The sequence below is a fragment of the Mauremys reevesii genome, linkage group 15 (assembly GCF_016161935.1).
Source record: "Mauremys reevesii isolate NIE-2019 linkage group 15, ASM1616193v1, whole genome shotgun sequence".
NCBI lineage: Eukaryota > Metazoa > Chordata > Testudines > Geoemydidae > Mauremys > Mauremys reevesii.
The window spans coordinates 32,683,608-32,699,532 of record NC_052637.1 but is presented as its reverse complement, the minus strand read 5'-3'; the positions used below and the strand labels follow the sequence as shown (position 1 = coordinate 32,699,532).

The 15,925-nt window shown below is 42.7% G+C and overlaps 1 protein-coding gene across 3 annotated transcripts in view; it reads right to left on the bottom strand.

Moving 5' to 3' along the window:
- ABCC3 (ATP binding cassette subfamily C member 3) overlaps positions 1 to 15,925 on the bottom strand; it is a 101,418-nt gene that overhangs the window by 7,824 nt on the left and 77,669 nt on the right. For all 3 annotated transcript variants that reach the window (XM_039501172.1, XM_039501174.1, XM_039501171.1), the window contains 12 exons: positions 15,566 to 15,692; positions 15,009 to 15,185; positions 13,951 to 14,118; positions 12,901 to 13,084; positions 11,631 to 11,736; positions 10,733 to 10,883; positions 8,978 to 9,185; positions 8,038 to 8,348; positions 6,734 to 6,933; positions 6,504 to 6,630; positions 1,997 to 2,098; positions 779 to 925 (listed from right to left, as the gene is read on the bottom strand). In XM_039501172.1, the coding sequence (XP_039357106.1) occupies positions 779 to 925; positions 1,997 to 2,098; positions 6,504 to 6,630; positions 6,734 to 6,933; positions 8,038 to 8,348; positions 8,978 to 9,185; positions 10,733 to 10,883; positions 11,631 to 11,736; positions 12,901 to 13,084; positions 13,951 to 14,118; positions 15,009 to 15,185; positions 15,566 to 15,692 (2,008 nt within the window). The remainder of the gene's footprint in view (positions 1 to 778; positions 926 to 1,996; positions 2,099 to 6,503; positions 6,631 to 6,733; positions 6,934 to 8,037; positions 8,349 to 8,977; positions 9,186 to 10,732; positions 10,884 to 11,630; positions 11,737 to 12,900; positions 13,085 to 13,950; positions 14,119 to 15,008; positions 15,186 to 15,565; positions 15,693 to 15,925) is intronic.

The window sequence follows — 15,925 nt, the reverse complement described above, 5'->3', positions numbered from 1 at the left end:
TAGGAACAAAGCATATTTCTAAATGAGGTATTAGCTTTACTGAAGGAGCAATTATACAAGATCTGATGCTAAGAAGAGAGACTAGAACCTTACTGTGAGCTTCCTCACTCCCTAATGGTCCTTCTGTCAATTGTGTCTCAAATTATTCCCAGAATTTGAGCAATATCAACTATAAATAGGTACATAATGTATGAATTTGATTATGTCATTATGCAAAATACTTATTCTCACATCTAGAAGACAGCTCTAGAGCTAAACATCCAGAATGAGAGCCATTCTCCCTCTTTTTAACCTTAGCTTCCTAACTGGGCGAATCTCCTAGGAGAAACAAAATAGGCTTGTTGGGGAACGTCATGCAAGGCCCAGCACTTTCAAATATACTGAGAAGAAGCAAAGCCCACAAGATAAAGCCTTTGCTGGATGCTTGGGTAAGAAGAACAGAGGCATTTGGGCCAACAGGATCACCTCCACCCATGCCAAGAGTTGTCAGCCACAGGAACTGACTGGAATCTCTCTTTATTCAGGAATGGACTATCCCTCGTTCACTCACACACACTGTATCTCAACAGAGGCAGTGGCTGTAGCAACTTCTCAGGATGTTTCTAAGGCATTGTGAATGCATCAGGCCAGATTATCAGTTGGTTTAAATGGACATAGACCTCAATGGAGCTGTACCCATTTAGCCTAGCTGAGGATCCAGCCCATCCTCTTTTGTTATTGCAAATCCCATGTGTTACATCAGCAACAGATTCACATATGATAAAAGGCTGTACTATACCTTTTCTCCACCTTTCACTCTGAGGCTGAGGCCTTTCAGCACCAGATCCATGCCTTTCCTATATCTTACTGAGTAATCAACAAACTCCACCTCCCCCTGTGCTGGCCAGTCTTCCGGAGGCCTCTTGTCTTCAATTATCCAGGGAGCCTAAAGGAGAACAGTAGCTAGAAATTATTCCCTAAGGTTTTAAAAGCTGCAGGCTGCGATTTAAAATATTAAACTTTTAGGGTTACTAAAATCCCACCAGGAGACTAATTCACTTCTGTCTGCTTATTATTTGATACGGTGGAATAATAAGCCAGAAAAACAGATTCCTTCACTTGCATCCAGTCTGGTTCTTCTAGTTTAGGACTACGGAAATGTCTCAACATATAGGACCAGATCCTCAACTGGTATAAGTCAGTGTAACTCCACTGACTTCAACAGAGCTATGCCATTTTACCCGAGATGAGGATCTGGTCCACAATGCACTCTTATGGATCCTGACTGGCTTCCTCCTCTCTGCTACCATATCAAGTTGAAGCGCCTCACCTTCAAGCCCTTCTCTAGTTCTGTATACCCTAATCCTTACATTCCTCTGAATTACAACTAAAGAAGTCCAAAACATCCACAGAGCAGCTTATTTCCAGGCATAAGTGTCTATCTACCAAGCTGCACAACTGTGTTTATGTCAGTGTGTTTTGAGAAAAGCTGGGAAGCAACTGCACACTGCCTCAGCTGCAAGCATCGTGGGCAGAGGACTGAGGTGTGCTTCTGAACAAAGATGTGGGAGACAGGAGAACCGGCTAAGGTGATTAAGAGAAGAACCTATATGGAGCCGGAGAATTGTGTTACAACCCTGCTCACGAGCAAAGTCAAAACACATGGTTATGAACAACATGTTAACAATATTATACATAGACATGGACTGTGTTATACATAGACAAGTTTTCTGTTGATGAAAAATGTTCCACTGACTTCCGTGGAGTTTCTCCCACTTACAGCTGCAGAGAATTTGGGCTCATGTTTAGCATCAACTATGTTACAACCTGTTAACAAAGACAGTAAAACTGAGTAGTACAGACAAACCCAAACTAGTGTCTAGAACATCATATTTGTCTAGGTTACGGAGTCAGGTCCTCAGAGCAGGGTCCCCCTCTGTCTAAGTGTTGAAAGACAAGTGGAAATTATGGATTTCTGAGAATAAACATGTTGATTGCAAACAGTTCAGGAGCTGACCTCAGTCTCAGTTTCTGAATACTCTTTCACCCTCTCAACAGCCACAATGTTGGATTCTAGGTCTGAAGTCATCCGCACCATCCAATTCAGAGACATTGTCACCTGGACAATATAAAGAGTAAAATATTATCCCTTAGAGAATAGCAAAAGTACAGTATGCTTTATAAAATGCTGTTCATAATTAGCTTTGTGTTGAGACTAATAAAGGTTACAGAGAGGAATTATGGGACTTGGAAGACATGGGTTGAATTTCCACCTCTGCCATAGTCTTGCTCTGTGACTTTGGTTACATAATTTCTTATGATGGAATCCACAAAGTTACTTTGGTTCCCAACTTCTATTTGGGCTCCTAATTTCAACTGAAATCTATAGAATTTAGGTGGCTAAACAGAAGTTAGAAGCTTCAGTTGCTTCGTAGATTCCACGTCTCTCTGTCCCTCAGATCCCTATCCCTAACATGGGAATACTACTTCATTTCTCCTTCCTATTGTCTGTCTACATATTTAGACTGCAAGCTTTTGGGGGCAGGAACTGTCTCTTACTGTGCATACATATAATGCCTAGCACAATGGGGCCCTGACCTTAACTGGGAGCTTGAAGTGGTATCAAAATGCAAGTAGTAATTACAGAGAAGTATACTGATCTTGGACAATCTTAAATAATAATAATTGGAGATATACCAATCTCCTAGAACTGGAAGGGACCTTGAAAGTTCATTGAGTCCAGCCCCCTGCCTTCACTAGCAGGACCAATTTTTGCCCCAGATCCCTAAGTGGCCCCCTCAAGGATTGAACTCACAACCCTGGGTTTAGCAGGCTAATGCTCAAACCACAGAGCTATCCTGCCCCCCATCTTCCACTGGAAGTGATCAGGATGGACTATGTTTTCAAGCAGTAGGGTCAAACCTATAGATCACCATTTTGCTTTGACTTTGCCAGTTAAATCTGCAGCATTTTGAGGAGCCTTGTATGCGAACATCTAACCTACTGCAATTCCTATGAGGCAATCAGAACGGAGATGTCTTGTACACTACAATTATCGGCAGGTCCTTGAAGGCCTTTCCCTGACTGTCTTAGCATCTGGATTGTCTCTTTTTAAAGAAAAAAAGATTTGGTCTAATTTTTTTAGAAATCTTTGACTGATCCCCAGAGGACAGAAACCAAGATGGCTCTCTCCTTGCCCCCCACCATCCTTTCTTTCCCTTCACTTTTTTGTTCAATTGTCTTTGTTTCTGCTCTCCTCTTATTTTCAAGGAAAACATCCAATGAAATATAAATTAAGAGACGAAAGATTACAAGGGGTAAGTATTTATTGGAGAGCAAGGCTGGTGCAGTGGTCAGGGTGTTAGGCTGGGACTTGGGAGGCCTGGGGTCAGTTCTCTGCTTTCCCACCGACTCCTTGTGTGACCTTAGGTGAGTCACTTTGCGTCTCTGTGCCTCAGTTTCCCATCTGTAAAACAGGGACAATATCACTGCCCTGCTTTATGGGGTACTGTGAGGATAAATACATTAAAGACTGCGTGGCACTCAGATACTACAGTAATAGGACCTACATAAGTACCTAAAATAGATAGAGACAAGCAGTAATTATTGGTATATATTTAAATTCAGGGTGTTTAAGATCCAACTGGTACTATCACAGCACCTAGGGCTGTAATTCCATCATATCTGTGGGTGCTGATTCAGTAAGTGGCCCCCTTTATTCTGAATCAGTATTGAACCAGTGCTTCAGCAGTATTAGTTTGCAGATGAGGCCTAAAAGTCCTGACCATTCATGGTCACTATAGATCCTATAGCAACAGCAGGGGCATTAAGCCTGGTATCCTGCCCAAATTGGGAAGTACAGTGTGGGTGGTGGTGATGGGGGATTAAAGAGGGGCAGAAAGGAACAACTAAATCATCTTGAGTCAATAAGTGGCCTCTGAGTCAGCAGTGTTCAGCCTGGAAGGACCTCCAGGGAGCTCCATACAAAAAAAAAGCAACCATTCAGCACGTGTGCTACACCCTCCACAGCACCAAAGATGCACAGTGGACTGTCCTGGATGCCTCAAGCAAAGTCTGGCTGGGCACAAGGAACCACACCTGAAAATGGCTCCAGAGGCGGGTTCATCTGGCCTGGTGAGAATGTGGGAGTTCCTGGTAGGGGCAGAGGCTCTCTCTGTCTGCCTCAGTGAGCTGAAGATTTTATCAGCCAGATGGAGAACATGCAGCACTGCCCAGAAAGGATTTCTGCTATGTAGTCAGTGGTGGGGCACATCCCATATATCCCTGAACAGTGGCAAGTTTGGAATTTGCTGTATCTTGGTGATCAGATTGTTGGCTGCATCAGATTGTTGGCTGACATCATATATTAGGTGGAGGAACATTGACTAGGACTGGTAATGAGTTTTGTTGGCTTCAATATGCTTCTGATAACTCTTATGATATGATTAAGTGCATGTCCACTAGGCTAGCATGGGCCGAGTTTATTCAAACTGGGACACTATATTTGCCAACTGAGTAGCAGAGAACAAGTCCCAAATTATGCAGTTTTTGCCTACTGACTTCCCAGGAGAACCCCAGAAGTTTGTTCAGGAGACAGTTTCTGCTCTTGATCTTTTTTTTAAATGACATTTGTGAGGTGGTATTTGTAGGTCAGTGGATGATCTAGGGTGACCCTAGGTACAGTGGCTTTAGATTGATGTTAAGCTCAAGTTGGCTCGGAGCATGGTGTACATGAAAACACGTTGATACGGTCTTTGATGTACTTGGTTTCAGCCTCCATTTCTTGCAATAGTCACCTATGGCAGTCCCATCACTGTTCAGGTTCTCTTCAACCTTTTGGAAGTCATGGACCCTTGAGGCCAAGCAGATACAGTCAGGGTCCTTGAGCTGCCCAGAGATGGTGTTCAGTAGGTCACCGGTGAATACATTAAATACAGTTGGGGCCAACACTAAGCTTGGCAGGAGTCCGTTTTTCTGGAATCTCCAGATGCTGTTTTTGTGGCTCAGAGCCAGCTAAAAATGTCTGCCTCAGAGCCATCTGCTCAGTTGCCATGACAACTCATCTAGAAAGAACTCCTGACATCTGGTACAGCAGACCAATGTGCCAGATGGTGTCAAGCTGCTGTAAGATCAAAAAAAGACAGTTCCAGTTTTCTTCTTCCCTTGAAAAGTGTGATGCGGATGAAGATGGACAACCAGTGCTGACTTATTTTCCCAAGATGTTGTAGTAGTTCTGGTGATATCACTGTCAAAGCTGCAGGTTTTCCCTATTTTAATTGATTTCAGTGATTTTCTATTTCTTCCCTGGGTGAATGGCTGGAAGTTTTCATCTTGGGTTTGAGCTGTGGAAATTGCCTGTATTGATGCCACTCTTTTTTGATTTACACTTTGAATATTTTGTCTTGGGCCTGTTTTAGTGATGTTGGTCAGGTGTATGGCCACATTATTTGGAGAGACCTTCTACTGCCATGTATCTGGTGAGTTTTATGCCTGCTCCTCCTCTACCATCACTCCAGCATCCTTCCATCTATGATGAAAACTTTAACAACCGCCATACCAGATGAAATAGACCTTGCAAATTGGGCCTCCCACAACACATTACACCTTCTTCATGGTCTTAAGCAACCAGTAACTTTTCACTCTGCCAGCTGGAACCAGGGCTACTCCCTAGATCTCAGTTGGGTCACTTCTGCTGGGACCGCCCTCTACCAGCCACCTGCAGGGTCCTTGAAATTTCATCCTTAGCCAGCATTCTCATCCAAATAAGGATTACCATACCTAGAGTGACCACTTGCCCAAGGCTAGAGTGGAACTACAGAGAGGCAGACAGGGACAATTACACTAAGCTCATTGATTAATATATAGTCTGTATCCTGCATAATAATTCAGTAGATCAAGCATACTCAAGAATTAGCCAAGTAAATCTTTAAGGCCACCACCAAATCCATCACCCTTGGCTGCCAAAAACCCTATACACCATGTCTGGACAAGGAATGTGCAGGTCTCCTTAAACAGAAAATCTAGTGATCCAGAAATACCCCCCCCCCCTTCCCCGAAGAGCCTGAATGCAGCCTGAAGAGCATGCTGGGAAAACGCAGTCTCAGAAACAGGCATCTAGCAGGAGAGCCTGGATACTCATTAGGAAGTTCAGGAAGTACAATCTATCCTGCCTACCTAAACTCCCAATGGACCTTCATCCGAATAAGATAATTTTCTTCCCTTCCTGTCTTAAACTGTTGTGCACTGTTCCTGTGGGCTATTAAAGAACAACTGTAATCCATTTTAAAGGTGACCACACTTCACTGGTGGGGGAAGCAAGTCCTATATACTGTATGCATTTGTGTAGCATTTGGGCACGTTTTAAGTACTGTCTATGTGTATGTAAGCTATTACTATTATAACCCTGAACAGCACTACTTACCTATTAACTCTGTCTTTTATGAGTGCTTATTAAACGTCGGTCATATAACAGTGCCCTGTATGACTTAATATTCAGCAACATCCCGCAGCAAAATTATACACACCTGTAATGCGTAGGATACGGACAGTCCTACCAGGCCAGCATTCAGGCTGTTTTTACCTAACACAGCAAAGAGGGCAGCAAACAGGACAACAAAGTTTCCTATTAATTCAATTCGAACACCCAGCCACCTGTTAAATAAGCAAACACAGGGGTAAATGATCACTTGGAGGATGATGGAAAGATACGCTTGCTTCAGCAAGCGTGACATATAAAATGTTGTGCTGGTTTTACCTGTTGGAAATAATGTTAGGAAAATAACTTTTCTGATTTTCATCCACTTTCAAGTCATTCAGGCATACAAAGGAATTTTCTCTCCCGTAGGCTCGGATGACACTGGCCCCTGTGATTGTTTCCGAAAAATGGGAATATATGGGGGATCTGCTAACAGATTCCAGGCGCTTTAACTGGCGAGATGTAGCCACATAGAACCGCTGCCATCATTAAACACAAACACACAAAAGAAATATTAGTAATTTATGCAAACAAAAGAAAATACCTGAAATAGTCCAGACGTTAATGCTAACGGTAAAGGACAATAGGGATTAACCACGGCTACTTAAATGACAGTGACAAGGCCACTCTCTGAGGGTTTTCCATTGGCTTCAGTAGCCTTTGGATCAGGCCCTATTTGCCTCCATGTGTAACCAAGGAAAATGGCATCTCACTGCCAAAAAGTTGTGAACCTACCAAAAGATTCAGAACTGTACCCACAGACACAGCATACACAATGGCACTGCAGGCCTGCCCCAGAGCCCACCTAACGTGATTTTTTGCATGACTTAGAGGCCCCGCATGCAGAAGTCAGAAGGGAATTCAGTCTCCATGGCTCATTCATACATCCTGAGGCTAGAAAGGACCACTGTGATCATCTAGCCTGACCTCCTGTATAACAGGCCAGAGAATTTCACCCAGTTACCCCTGTAATGAAGCCCAATAATTTGTATGCAGCATCGCTGTAGCCATGTTGGTCCCAGGATATTAGAGACAAGGTGGTGAGGTAATATTTGGTACTGGACCAGCTTCTGTGCGTGAAAGAGACAAGCTTTCAAGCTTACCCAGAGCTCTTCTTCAATCATTTATGTTAGACTAAATCATATCTTTCAGAAATACATCCAGTCCTGATCTGAAGACATCAAAAGAAGCAAACTCGACACCTGCCTCGACAGTTCATTGCAGTGGTTAATCACTCACACCATTAAAAATTTGTGCCTTATTTCTAACTTGAATTTATTTTGTTTCAAATTCCAGCCATTGGTTCTTCTTATGCCTTTTTCCACTAGATTAGACCTTTAATGCCTGGTGTTTTCTCCCCATGAAGGTACTTATAACACCATAATTAAGTCATCTCCTGATCTTTTTCATACGCTAAACAAAAGGTTTAAAAAGACGAGTCTCCTGCCACTGCCCTGGGGAGGCTATTACCAGTAATATCAGTGCAGAGATAATATGTTCCAAGCTCCTAAATTAAGTGCTCTAAACTAAAGAGTAGGAACAGTACCATAATGATCATCAGGTTGGCAGTCAGACATAGTTACCTGTACAAAGAAATATACAATTGCTAGAGGTATTATAACCACAGCGAAGAGGGGAGTGCTCGATATGATTACAAGTATAGTTGACACAGAGGTGAAAAAGGTTCCTAGGAACATCAGGATAGTGGGTGGTATCACTTCATCAATCACATATATGTCCTTAGAGAAGCGGTTGATGATTCGGCCTGTGGGAGTTGTGTCGAAGAAAGACTGTGGGGTGTGAAACTTGTTCTCCAGCAGCGCAGCATGGAGTGTTCGGGCTGCGTTGATGCCACCCATCGCCAGGGTGAAGGAAGAGATCAGCACTAGCAGGCCTGTTATATGAAGAAGAAATTTGCAGAGGTTTGTGAATATGCCGTTCGCAAGATGCAGCTTTTGACTTTTACTGATCCAGCAGTTTTTATTGTGCCAGCAGACTTTCCTCATTACTACAGCAGGGCCCTACAGCCTTCAATCACATTAGTCTCAGTACAATCTGGTCACAGGTGATTTAATCGTTGACTTCAGTGAGATTACTTACAGGAGTAAGGTCTGCAGGATTCAGACAGCCAACCCTTATTGTCTATAAAGATAGTCTCCCTCACCCTTCTACAAGTCCTCCACACTGTGCGCCTCAATCCTGACCTCTGCATCACCTCTACCATCCAGGAATTCACACCCTCCTGTACATCTCATCCCCCTTTCCTTCTCCCCTCCTCCTCAGTTTCCATCATTCTCCAGCTTTCTCAATCCTTCCTTCACTTCCACCATGCAGTCTCTGAAGTGTTGATTCGGACACATTTTACTAGCTTTGTGGTGTTCTACTGCCCTTGCTCAGGTTACAGCGTTTTAGAAGCTTAGAGCCCCCCGTGGCTATTGTTAGGCCTTTCCCAGCATTCCCCTCTTTGCTCAGCGAGGGTGCATCTAAATATTTTAACTGTATTAATTGGAGAAACACTCTTACCTTGCAAGAGTCCCAGAGCAGCATATACTCCGACCCGCATGCTTGTGTTATGCTGAGTGCCATTTATGACGGGTTCATTGGTCCAGTCACTGAGCCATACGTTGGCCCCAATCGCAGCAGCATTTTGACAGCCATACAGGAAGCATATAACTAAAGAAGTCATGAGGCCAACAGCCTTCATGTACTGCCAGAACACTGTCAGCTTTACCTGTAAATGTGTAAAGCACAATATATTTACAAAGTACATTCCGTTGCTGTCTGGAGTTCACAGAAATAACAAGAGTGACCAGAGTGAAATCTCTCCAGTAGCTGGCCCAGTAAACAGGAAATTGCCAAAAATACTAACATATTGTAGTGCAGGGAGTGACATTTATCTGACTGAGCTCAGCATCCGGGTGGCAGCTTTAAAACAGGTAGTTCTGTTGCATCTCTACTGAGAGTCAATGGTGATTGCTGTGAAATATTCAAGTCTCTTTTCTCTTTTCCAACTAACTGTATTTTATTACAATGTTTAAAGATATAGGGTGAAAGGTGGCGGAGCAGAGCTGAGGGCTATAGAAGGCAAAGGTCAAGATTTTCAGGAGTGAGTAGTGATTTGGGGTGATTTACAGAAAGTGCTGAGCACCCCACCTTTGAAAAAAATCAGGTCTTTCTACCACATCTCAGGTTGGGCACCCAACATTCATGAGTCACTTTTGAAAGTCTTGGCCAAAAGTTCGAGGGAAAAAAAAAACACACAAAGGCACTTGAACAAAAGAAACATGTGAAGCAAACAGGGTAAAACTTCTATCTCCAAGTTAACAACTCTGGCTCAAAAAGTCATTATTGTGGGAAGGGACAGAGGGGCCCCAATGAAAGCTCTAAAAGAATATAAGGGGAGATTATTAGATGCACAAATCCCATTGATTTAGGTGCTTTTCAAAAGCTCATAAAGAAAATCGACACCACCAACAAATAATGCTTAACCAACAGCTCCCCTGATGTCTGTGACACTGAGCATCTACAACATTTAATGTGTAGAAAATACTCTCACTGTTGCTCAGTTGTGTGACAATCTAAGACCCCTCTATAGTGACACACACTCCCTGGTTATTTTCATTATATATTCTCTCTTTCCTGTGCTCAGTCTTCTCAATCCCCTCCACCGCCAATTTAATCCATCATCCTTCAATATATCACAATTACTCTTACAAGGCAGATCCTAAGCCCATGTAGCACACAGGCTGCAATACAGACTTGTCTCAACATTTGTGTGTAACAAAAATCTCTCTCAAATGGTAACCGAAGCTAAAATTTAAATTAAAATAAACACGTATTCACATGGCATGCAGTTGGCCCATAGAATTTGCTGCTGCATGCGGTGAGAATCAAAACATACAGCTGGATTTAAAAAGGGATTTGATCTCTTTGAAACAAACAACATTTAGACCTGTGCCGTGTGAAGATGGAGTGATCAAACATCATGCTTCAGGGCATAAGATGCTCACAGCAGGACCAGGAAGAAATTCTTTCTCCTAAATATATAGCACAGGCCAGGTGCAGAAGTTGCCGGAAGGACCCTAGATTTAAAGCAGCAGCAGCCTACTCCAGTAGGACAAATGCTATAGTCTGTTTGGCTTTTGCAATGCCAATGTCTCTATATGTTCAATGAAACATTTAATAGAAGAGCTTTTTATATATGTAATAAGAAGTGACTTTTTATAATTGGAGAAAAATAAGGAAAAACAAAACAAAACAAAACCAACAACCCCCTACCGTTCCTATTTCACTGGTTTCTGCCTGAATGAGCTTCTCAGTGGGAATTTTTTGTGGTTGAGGCGGCTCTGCAGACTTCTTTTCACACACTCTTCTTCTCGTGGACATCTTCTTGGGACATTCTCCCTCTGAAGATATCACACTAATTTGCCTAGTTGAAACGATGGATTTATTAGCAGAGAAGAGGCATAGCATAGCGGGTCAAACACAGGACTGGGCACAGCTCCCAGCTCTGCCCCTGACTCCCTCTGAGACTTTGGGCATGGGTAGCCCAAGGTCAGAGACATAAATCCATAGTGAGACACCTACTTATATGGTCTCATTTTCAGAGGCGTTGAGAAGACAATTCCTATAGAAGTTGGTGGAAGTTACAAGTGCTCAGCACGTCTAAAAATCAGGTGGCATATTTAGGTGCCTAATTTTAAGGCCAACATTTTGAAACTCAGGTGCCTAATCTCTCTCTTCTTCTGTTTCCACACTTGTAAAATGGAGCTAACATCCATTAATGCTTTTAAAGAGTTCCGAGATACTCTGATGAAAGGTGCTATTGCAAAGGCATATTATTAATCTAATTGGCAGCAGGTCGAAGCTGTGTGTGTAAATATTCATGGCAGCACCGTCTGAAAACTACATCATTGCTCATATTAATACACTTCTCATTAACAGGTTCATAGGAGTACCGGTTTTGTCCTCTGTACTATATGTTATAATTTTAAATTGAAAGGACACAGGAGGCATTAATACAAAGAGGAAACTAAAGTCTATGCTGAAAGATGCAGAGTACAGTGGGGTCAGACTGGAGAGCAACGTTAATTAGCTGCTCGTGTTAAAGACGGGCTTCTTAAAACATGTTTCAGCCCCGCTGACGGCTTCATTCACAAGAGGACATCAGGCCTACCTAAGGAACTGCTTGCGGACCTCGTTTGTCACAGGCTCGTTATCTGCCAGATCAGTGTGGTTGCTGAGTGTATCTTCAGCGAGCAAGACCTCTTCATCCTCCAGCACTGTAATAAAAGATTGCATTTTAGCTTTCTGCTGAGAGCAGCTTATAGGAAACTGGTGTCAAAAGCCAGAGGCAAATACGCTAGTTGGAGGATAAGTGTTATGAAGCTCACAGTGGCTTTGGAAGTCTGTTTGAGATTGCCGTGCTGCATACTTGCGGGGAGCTAGTGCATTTGGTAACTTTTGCTATTCTGGAGAAAAGTGGGATCCAAACACAGAACTGGCAGCAAGGAGCTCCTGATTTCTAAAGCTAACTCTGACACCAACTCCCTCTGCAACTTGGCTGATTCACATCCTCTCTATGCCTCTGTCTCCCCACAATGCTCCCATCTCACAGAGCTGTTGTGAAGATTAATGTTGGCAAAGCACTTTGGAAGCTATGTGCCGTAAGTGCTAAGTAGTATTGTAATTATATCTAATCAAACTCATGAGCAGAACCTGCCCTGATGTCCCATTATCTTGGGATGAAGGATTTAGAGTCTAGGAAGCTGCTGTAAATGTCTATTATTGCTAGAAGAGGTTGTGTACAACCTCTGGCATCTTGTTTGTCAGGACACATGCTTCTGCAGCCAAACTTTATGGGAATACAGCCGTACACAGGAAACATTTGCCAAAATACTTTCATCTTCCACCATCTAATCAGGGACAAATTAGGCCTAGAAGAAATCCAGATTAAAATGACATGTGTGTCATGCTATGTAACAGAGATACTGTGAAAAACAGAGTCCAAAGGGCACTACGTTTTCCCACTGATCCTGTCTTTGCCAACTGTAAAAAGGATTTCTCTGTATTAAAAACACCGAGGGAAAGTAATTTCTTACATTATCTTATAAAACAAGTACTTAGCCTCAGGCAGATTGGGTAAATCCTTTTGCAAGAGGAAAGAAATATGTTTGCTTACTTAAACTTCAGGATTACCAACTTGCATTCAGTACACTGGATGGGTTAACTTACACCATGCCAGCTTACTAAGCATAAAAAAGAACCCCTCACAGTACATAACATTTTCATTACTAGCTAGGAAAAAAAAAAGGGAATCTAAGGCTGGACTATTACATTTCCCTACAGGCATGTATCGCAGGAGCAGGTAACAATTTATATATAGGGAAATTCATGACCTAATTGATACTAAAGCTATGATTTAAGACGAATAAGAACTGCTGTACTTGTTAGCTCGTCCTCTTCTATATCTTCATCAGGCGCATAATTTCGAAGAAATTCTGCAAAAGCCCCATTTTGCTTCAAAAGCTCTTGGTAGGATCCCATTTCAGAGATTTTGCCATCCACAAGGACCACAATATGGTCCACCTGAGGCAGAAAGGTGATGCCATGGGTCACTAGCATTCGGGTCTGTATGGGAGAATGAAACAAGTCAGTGCTACCAAGCCGCCTCTGGGGTGGAACGCTGTAGCTGTTTAACAACACACAGCAATCACTATGTAATGTTTTTAGGATAAAAAGTGACTATTGGATACGGGTGAAATATCAGGAGGAATTTAAACAAAATGTAGTGGAATTTGGCTAGGACACTAGGTGTAAAACCCCTGACTCTTGTGAACAGAATTAAAGGAATATTTAATGGCGACAGGGCCTTGGCTTTAAAAATGGTAGCAGCCCACTAACACCACAGTGGGGAACTAACTCCGTGCGGACTCAGCGACGAATGCCAATTGCTGAATCATCAAGGCCGCTTCCTGTAAGACTGTTTTTCTTGCGGTCTCCCCTCTGAGCTCTGACATAGCTTGATGCTGCACATGAGATCTGACAAGACCCTGAATCAGCAACCTTTTAGGCAACAGAATACCACAGAGATCTGTAGAAACGCTAAGTGGTTCACAACATTCCTCCCACCCTGAGCTGCCCCAGGACAGTGACAAGCAACAGTACTAAGGACGGGACTGCTCTAAATTCCTCCATATATTTTGATTTCAGCAGTGTCAAGTGTCAGTTTCCGTGGGAGAACAAGTTTCCACAGGACTTGAAGAAACATTCTCCAGGCTTAAGAGCTTTTCACGTCCCCACCCTTGGGCATGTCAGAACAATAGCTCTCGACTGAGAATCTGGCAGTGGGCACCTTTTCCAAAAGAACAATGAAATGAAGAGATCAGGGAGCTATTCAGAACTCAACTCCCAGTGTTAAAATAGCAGGCCAGTTAACCTCTGATAGTTCTGGATTGAGTGTGTGTATAGAAAAGAGAATCCAAGCACAGGCTTACTTTTCCTTTAAGTGCCCCTTCTGGTCCAATAACATTGTCAAAGATGTGCTTAGCAACGTGGGAATCCACAGCTGAAAGAGGGTCATCTAACAGGTACACATCAGCGTCACTGAACACAGCGCGGGCAATGCTCACTCTCTGCCTTTGGCCACCCGAGAGGTTGATGCCCTGCAAGGTGGAAGGAGAGGACAAAATACATCACCTACAACACAATTTAATCCAAGCAATAGCAGGGACATCCTTACGGCTCACAGGCATTCAGATGCTATGGTGATGGGCACAGTAGAAGGGCCTGAATAGAATAGCACAGGTACAGTTGAAGGGGGAAATGGAACTCTAATAAAGCTGCTTGTGCATACACTGCTATCTGAAAGGAAAGAATTTGGCAACTTAAATGGAAAATTCTTTGTAGCAACTTACAAGAGCCCTGGAACCAAATGAATTCTTAAATGGGGCTGCTAAAAATCAAAACCCAAATCTGTCAAACGAGACACAAAACACAAATTCAAAGCAAGATTCAGCTGAAACGGTAACGTTTTGCCACATTGTTCCTGCTTTTCATGTGATTCAATATATCCACTCATGTTCTCGCCACAGTGCCCACGGTGGCATGAAACTTGTGAGCCTCTGCAAAACCATCTTTAGTTTGGGAAACAGTTGTGTAACAAGCTGATTTCTATTTTGAATATGGAGTTAGGAGAGGATCCTATACCATGCTTGGTGTGAGTTGTATCACATTCCCGCCAAGTGGGGGATCATGGATTCTGAAACTGTCATGGACATAATTCCTTATCACATTCAGAATTTGACTGGGTGTGGAGGATGCTCCGTATCTCACAAGATCAGGTCTATGATCCCCAGTTAGTAAAGCACTTCAACACGCACTTAAAGTTAAGCCCATACTTAAGAGCTTTGTTTAATAGGATGGACTTAAACATAAGCTTAAAGTTAAGCATCTGCTTAAAAACTTTGCTGGATCAAGGTCTAAATATAAAGCATTATTTCTATCACACAGACCGAGCAGGCATCATCATGCACGTTGCGGGTAAGGGCCCTACCTTCTCTCCTATCTCAGTATGATCTCCCCCTGGAAGTACTTCAAGGTCAGTTTTTAAAGCACAGGCCTCCAAGACATTTTGGTACTTCTGTTCATTATGTTGTTGGCCAAACAAAATATTATCTTTCAGGGTGGCATTCTGAATCCAGGCTTGTTGTGGAACATAAGCAACAGATCCCTACAATGAAAAAAACAAACCATTGTGATTTACTATTCATCGTGGAATGGATTTACCTTTAATGAGCTGTGATTTACAATTACAGAGTTAATTCAAATCTATGCACATACGTAGTCACACACTACAGTACATATGTATTGTACATACACATACGCTAATTGCTGATGTACAGTAGAAATCTTAGGAAAAACCACAACTGTTTAATTTAATCAAACGTAAGGAGCAAAACCCAAACAAGCATCCAGAGAAGTTGGTAAAAGTACAGACAGCCCTGAATTCTCTGCCTAAGCTGACGTATATTAATACACTATGGGCATGTATATAAATGTGCTAGGTGTGTTAATACATTATTTTGAAGTACCATCGTATCTCGAACCCACCTTCACTGCCACATGTCCTTCAAGCTTTTCCATTTCACCAAGAAGAGCGGATACCAGTGAAGACTTCCCACAGCCAACATGGCCAACAACAGCAACCAAAGAACCGCTGGGGACCAACAAATGTATACTGTGGAGGAAACAGGCTGAAAATTAATGTTAGTTTACTGAAGACATTACAGCTCCTTTAGATGTCTGATGTATGCACTGACAATCTCCCCTACCTCAGCAAATGCACATAAAACGATACAGTAAATGTAGCTGGGTTGTTGGTTCCCCCCCACCACTTCTTTTTAAGCCTGCTTATGATGAGTATTATTTGTACTGCAGTAGCACACAGGAGCCTCACTTATGATTCAGGAC